General features: G+C 59.3%; 1 protein-coding gene across 1 annotated transcript; it reads left to right on the forward strand.

Moving 5' to 3' along the window:
* Positions 1-1,249: 1,249 nt before the first annotated feature.
* Positions 1,250-6,899, forward strand: LOC144372818 (obscurin-like; the record flags this gene model as incomplete). The annotated part of the gene is made up of 9 exons (XM_078036058.1): positions 1,250-1,292; positions 3,162-3,240; positions 3,490-3,608; positions 4,697-4,729; positions 4,954-5,052; positions 5,240-5,458; positions 5,887-5,947; positions 6,175-6,245; positions 6,777-6,899. Coding segments are annotated over exons 1-9 (847 nt in total), but the record flags the coding sequence as incomplete, so codon positions are not given.
* Between the last annotated feature and the right edge of the window lie 134 nt (positions 6,900-7,033).

Consider the following 7,033-nt stretch of genomic DNA (forward strand, 5'->3'; position numbering starts at 1 on the left):
ACACAGCATTGGCCACAGGAAGGTGGGCTGAGGCCATCACAACCTGCCAGGCCCAGGGAGCATATGCTCCTCCAATCCCCAGCCTGGTGGCCACTGTACCCCTCCTCAAACCCCAAGGGGTCAGGAGAAGAAAGGATACAGTTCCAAAATGAGGATGAGGGTCTTCCGGGTCTCAAACTGGTCCAGCAGCCCAGTGACCAGCGGGTGGCTGACCGTGGCCAGGATATCTCGCTCCTGGTACACCTGGGCCCGAGTTCTGCTCCGCAGGGGGATGAACTTGGCAGCACAGAATACCTTATTTCCTTTGTGCTGTACCCTTTTTACAAAGCCAAACACGCCTCTGGGGAGGAGGGAGGGGGATCAGGATGGTGACGCTGTGCCACAGGTCCTGGGCATCCCCGGGGCCAGAAGGGCTGGAGTGTACCTGCCAATCTCCTCCTTGACCTCGTAGAAGGAGTGCAGCTTCCTTCAATGGCTCTGCTCTTCTGAATCTGGCTCACTGTCTCCTGTGGTCAGCACAGAAGGTAGTTAGGACGGCAAAGGCACTGCCCTGGCCCTCGTCCCCAGTACTGTGGAGCTGGCAAGCTGTTCCCTGGGCCTGGGTCTGTGGCCCATGGGAACCTTGAGCTGGGGTCCCTGTGGGGACTGGGGATGCCATGTGGAGACCGAGCGGCCCTGGGCCTGGGAGGCTGTGCGGCTTACCCCCATGGACCAGCAGTTCTGCCTTGCAGAGCATCTGGCCAGCAGCATTGTGTGCGAGACAGGTGTAGACGCCTGCATCTTGCTGGGCCACATCCTTCAGTAGCAGGCAGTGAGTGGTGCCATCCTTCTGCTGGCTCAGCCGGGCACTGTCCTCCATTTGGACACCGTCCTGAAACACCAGCAGGCCAGGACGCCATCAGCCCATCCCAGCATCAGGCCCACCTGCCCTTCCCTGGCACCTGCTGTGTGTCGGCCCCAGGTCTAGCCCCATGCCCAGCCATGATGGGCTTGGGGATTGCAGGAGGGGCCACACAGCTAGGATTGTGTGGTGCGGTTTTCGTACACACATGCACACACAGGTGCCTCCGGCCTCTGAGGGTCCCACCCTGCCTCCTTGGGCCAGCTCTTACCTTGTACCATGTCACAGTGGGCTGTGGGTGCCCCTCAATGACAGCCTCAAACTGTGCCGTACCACTCACCTGGACCTGCACATCCTCAATGGTCACCTGCATGGTTGGGGGCCCTGGGAAGAGGTGGAAAGGGGGACATGAGGAGGGATTCCCAGGCTGCACAGCCCATACATGTGGTCAGTGAGGCTCTGAGTACACTCCAGGGCAACAGGCAACAGGGCCCCCTGGTAACTGGGAAGTTCTTCCTTCCATCCAACCACTGTCTCCCTGCTTTGCCCTCAGCTGGCCCAGCAGTCACGAGAACAGTCAAGCCAAGGCAGGCAAAACATGCTAGGGGGTGATGGCTCTCTCCAGGACTGGGTCCAGCAGACACCGGATCTGTAGTGCCTGCCTCTCCTGGAGGAGAGCTCCAGCCCCCACCCCATTGTGGCACAAGAGAAGGGGTGGGGAACCTGGGCTGAAGCATGCAGGGATCTAGCGGGCCCCTCTACCCTCCAAGCAACTGCCCCCAGCCCAGGCACTGCAGAGCCATCCTCACAGCATGCCCTGACCCCTGACCCCCATACTTGAACTTGTAGCACTGGTGTCTAATTAATTAGCAAATAGACACCAATTAATTACAGGGTCCCTGTAGCCTTGGTGGGCAGGCTGGCCAGGAAGACCAAGCTTTGACAGGAAGCCTGGAAAGGGCCCCACCCCATCCACTGGGGATGGCGTGTGACACAGCTGGAGTAGGGTGCCCAGGCTGTGGGCCTCAGGGAACTTCGGCCTGATGGAAACAGAGGTGCTGGCAGGGGCTGTGCCCACCAAAGCTTGCCCGACATGATCTCACATCTGGCTGCTCCTGAGGTGTCCTTAAAACACCTTCAGCCTAGGCAACAGGACCCTTGGTTGGCTTCTGTGAGCTGCCCTGGCAGGTTAATCCTGCCCCAGGGAGACCATGGGTCCTGATTTATATCCACTGGGTCCACCCCAGCGAGGAGCCTGGGCTTCTGACTAGCCTCTGAAGCAGGTTGTCTTGCCTGTCCCCAGGCAAACAGGGTCAGAGCTGAGCTGGGCTAGAGGACATGCAGCTGGCAGGTGGCCTGGCCACAGAACTGCTGCTGGTGTGTGTGGGGTCGTGGTGGAGGCTCCCCTGCATACAGGCATGCTTGGAGCTGTGGCATGGTGGGCACTGATGGCTGGTCTCCTTCCAGAGCTGAAAGAGCTCTTCACGTGTTTCTGATTCCGGGCTGCATCAGAGGCATGACCTCGGTCTTTCCCTTTCTTGGCCATGTTTTGGGGGCACTGTGTCTGGCCTGATGAAGGCTAGGGTCTCTGCTCTTTCTTGCCTGCTTGGGCTTTGCCACACGTATGCAAGTGCTGCCTGATGTGAGTCATAAAGACCCACATGTGTGCTTTCTTCTGGAAACTTGGTGGTAGCTTTGAAGTTGAGGTCTTTGGTTCCCTTGGAGGGAATTTGTGAGTTTGAGGTAAGGCTCCAAGTTCACTCTTTCTTAACACCATTTGTAAAAGACTATTTTCTTCCATTTTATTGTCTAAGAAATCTTGTAAAGTCCCCCAATTTTACCTGAATGTCACTGAGAACGTGGCAAGAAGGGCCAGGGATCTCGGGTCCTTGGCTAAGGTGCAGCTGCCATTCAGCTCCCACTGGCCCCAGGCCCAGAGCCCCACCTCCCAACCATCCTGCTGGGGTAGCGTCTCAGCATGGGCACTCTGGGGACTCTTGCTTGGCCCACAGTGGTGGAAGTCCAGCTTGTTGCCCCTTCTTGGCCAGAAATTCAAGTCTCTTTCTCTTGGTTTTGAGGCTTGTGTCTCCAACCTCTCATGCCCTGGTGGGATGGAACCAGAAGGTTCTGCCACTGTCCCTGTCTGCTGTTTCTGGAGACTCAGGTCATATGACATTTTGTGCTGGGCCTAAGAGGCTTGCAGTTAGTTATTGGTGTGGAAGAACGAGGCTGGGAACAGCAGGGGTGGGCAGGCCCAGGAGGGCGCGTCCCCCTGAAATCCCAAAGTCCTGAGCCTCCTCCACTCACTTTTCCTCCCCAGTGACCAGTACAGACTACGACACTGCCACAGACGCCACGGAGACCTCATCCTACTTCAGTGCCCAGGGATACCTGTCTAGGTGGGGCCACACAGACAGCAGCCCAGGGCCTCCCGGGAAGTGGTGATCTGGACTGGGTGGCTTAGATTGACTTTCCCAAGCCTGCAGCTTTCAGTCAGACCCTGTCCGTTTCTGTCCCTCTGCTCCTCCACTCAGGATACAGGGAACCTCAAACCTATCTGCCTCTGACCTTCACCCCGTGGGCCCTCCTGCCTGGACCCTCAGCCTGCTCCACTTTATGGCTACCCCCTTATTTGTCTTTTTTGCCAGCCGGGAGCAAGAGGGAACCGAATCAGATGAGGGGCAGCTGCCCCAGGTGGTGGAGGAGCTGAGGGACCTCCAGGTGGCCCCTGGTACACGCCTGGCCAAATTTCATCTCAAAGTGAAAGGTGAGGTGCTAGGGAGTGGGCACCGTAGCTGGAGGGAGGCCAGGAGCTGTCTCCCATTGGTCACACGTGGGAAGGGCCTGACCAGTGGAGGTCAGGAGGTCATGTGTGCCTGCTGCTGGGCAACAAGAGGCTGCCACCCCACCCCCACACCAGAGGCTCGCTGGCCTCTGAGCAACCTCTTTTCTGGGCCTTTGTCTCCCATCGAAAGAGTATAGTGCCCATTGAGAATGGTCGTGTGCTGACCACTCTCCTCCATGGGGTAGGCTACCCAGTCCCCAGATTGTACTGGTTCAAAGATGGCCAGCCCCTGTCTACATCTGCCCACATTCGCATGGCTGACAAGAAGACACTGCACACCCTGGAGATCGTCTCTGTCACCTGGGAGGACGTGGGCCAGTATGCAGCCTATATCAGCAATGCTGTTGGTGCTGCCTACTCATCTGCCCATCTGCTGGTCCGAGGTGTGTGCCCTGAAGGAGTGAGCAGTGCCACATGTACTGCATGCCAGGCCCCATCAGGCCGGGGCCCAGCCCATTGCCCTATGCACAGTGGCACAGATGGCAGAATTGCCCCACAGGAGCGGGTGCCCAGTGGGGCTTGGATGCCCTGAGTGATGAGCAGGCTCTTGGGGGAAGCAGACGAACACTGGGCCCAGCAGACCTGCACAAAGCCCCAGTGGCAGCTCTGACAAGAAAACTCCTGTGTCTTTATTTTCCCAAACGTTCTGAGCACTGAGAGCTGACTCCTAGTTTGATCCATACTGGTCCTGCGGAGAGACTGTTGCTGGGTCCTCCTCCTGTCTCTCAGGGTGCAGCCCCAGCTGCCATCTCTCAGTGCCCATGTGGTTCTAGGCGGGGCCCCAGATTCCCAGTGGGCACAGGGAGGGTGGGGATGTCACACGGATGTACACTGGAGTGTGAGTTCTTTGGCCTCCCGGCCAAAGTTTCAGGCAGGGTAATGGACCTTTGACCATGGGTGGGGCCATGCCCAGGTCCCCCCACTGGGCAGTAGGACCAGGACCTTCCCACATGTAGGGAAGCAAGGGAATCTGTGCATGCTGCACATCTGACTCCCTCTGCACTTTTCAGGTCCTGATGAACCAGAAGAGAAGTCAGCATCAGGTGAGATGGCCCTGTGGGCAGACAGAGGCTGGGTGGATTGTGGGCGTGAGGCCAGAGTGGACCAGCCCTGGGCCTGGTAGCGGTGGAGGTGCAGGAAGAGGGCTCTCTGGGGCCACAGGCACAGGTCGCAGAGAACTACCTGGGGTTCCCAGAACAAGGACATCAGGACGTGGGAGCTGAAGGAGGGGTGCCGGGTGTCTCCATGGCTGTCCTTGCTCTCCCAGATGTGTGTGAGCAATTGGTGCCACCCCGCATCCTGGAGAGGTTCACCCCCAAGAAAGTGAAGAGGGGCTCCAGCATCACATTCTCGGTGAAGGTAGAAGGTGGGCATCCTCACTCCCCGGAGAAAGATCACCCCCCCAGAGTCCCCATGCCACCCTCCCACAGTCCACCCATGCCACCCTGCGTGGCCTCCTGCTCCACCCCTCATATCACTCTTGCCAAGCACCCTCTTCTGGAGGCCCATAGCCAGTGGGGCTGTGTACCCACTGAGTCCTCTCCTGCCCACAGGATGCCAGGCCCCCACCATACACTGGCTCAAGGAGGAGGCCGAGAGAGGCGTGCTGTGGATTGGCCCAAACACCCCAGGCTACACTATGGCCAGCTCTGCTCAGCAGCACAGCCTGGTCCTGCTAGATGTGGGCCGGCAACACCAGGGCACCTACACGTGCATTGCCACCAAGGCCGCTGGCCAGGCCCTCTGCTCTGCCAGCCTGCATGTCTCAGGCAGTGAGTAGGGAGCCTGGGTGTGGTGAGGGACCAGCTTGGGATGTATGGCCTTCACCCACCTGTGATCCTTCTCCTGCAGAGCCCAAGAGCAGTCTGGGCCCAGTGGTGCAGGCCAGTTTGGCCTGGAACCTCAGCCCTGCCTGCATGGTGCACAGATGGCCTGCAGGCCCTGCCCAGAGCCCTCTGTTCAGCCCCTCTGAGCGATGGTGCTTGGAGGGCAGGCTGTCCCCCAACCCCATGGGTGACCAAGTGCTGAGAGTGGACAGGGAGGTGGGCGCTTAGGCACAGACCCTTGCCAGGGCTTCTTAGGGACAGTGCAGGCAGGGCCCCCAGGGTGGTCTAGATGTCCTGGGTAGGGGTCCCAGCCCAGGACTCAAGGTATCGGAGTACAGGACTGGTCCTGACAGCTCCCCTGGATCTCTGGACAGTGCCCAAGGAGGAGGAGCAGGAGAAGATGAAGGAGGCTCTCATTTCTACCTTCCTACAGGGGTGAGTGGGTGCCCTGACTGACTTACCCAGTGGGCTAGGGTGGTGTAGCCCTGTGGGTGGCCACCCCCTTCCCTGTGCAGCTTCTCCACACTATCAAATGAAGTTTTTATGGGCCCCTTCTGGTGTGGAGCCACTGATTGTGGTGTCCTGGCCCCTAGGCCCCCCTCTATGGGGAGCAGAGTGGTGGGGTCCAAGCTGGGCTTGCAGGACACCCCTCCTCCCCTCAGGACCACCCAAGCCATCTCAGCACAGATGTCAGAGTCTGCTGGTCTCACCGGCCTTGCTGGGCAGAGGAAAGGTATGCCTGGGTTGGGTGCAGGGGAGGCTGCCCTTTGGACCTGAGCAGCCTGGGCTCTAGGTTCCTGCCCTCTCATGGCCAGCTCCCAGCTCTGGTTGGAGTCAGAGCTATTTCTGACCTCTGTGGTCAGGGGGCCCATGCCCAGTGGGCTATGTTAAGAAGAGCCACAAAGTCACCTCGGCCCCCACAGCCCCAACCCTGCCTCAAGCCTGATGCCAGGCTGGACCCTGCCCAGCCCTGTCCTCAGCTCCCTCACCATCTGCCTGCAGCCCTGCCTGCCACCTGCTGCCCCTTAGCTGTGCTTGCCATTCTCTGGCCACTTTCTGCCTCTTCTGTCCAGACCCGCTCCCTTCATTCTCATCCCTGGTCACAGGCTCTGCATCCTGCTGACCTCACTGGTCTCTTCCTGCTGGCACCACCTCATGGTCTCCCTGCCAGGGCCTGGTCTCCTGCTCACCATCAGCCCCTAGGAGAATTGCAGTGAACTTTTGGGGGAAGCATGACCCCACAGTGTTGTGTTTGTTCCCCCAGGGGAGGCCCTGGTGGCTGAGGAGGCCCATAGCCACCTGTCCCTCACTGAGGTGGGTACAGAGGAATTCCTACAGAAACTCACCTCCCAGATCACTGAGATGGTGTCGGCCAAGATCACACAGGGTGAGGGGGCCAGGATGGGACCTCCCCAACCACAGGGGAGGCTGGGACCCTGTGTCCTCGCATGGGGCCTAGCTAGGACTCTGTGCCTGGGAGCCCTGGAGACTGGCTGGGTGGTAGGCAGTAGGGGGACAGCC

This window comes from Ictidomys tridecemlineatus, unplaced genomic scaffold, assembly GCF_052094955.1.
Source record: "Ictidomys tridecemlineatus isolate mIctTri1 unplaced genomic scaffold, mIctTri1.hap1 Scaffold_1660, whole genome shotgun sequence".
NCBI classification, from domain to species: Eukaryota; Metazoa; Chordata; class Mammalia; order Rodentia; family Sciuridae; genus Ictidomys; species Ictidomys tridecemlineatus.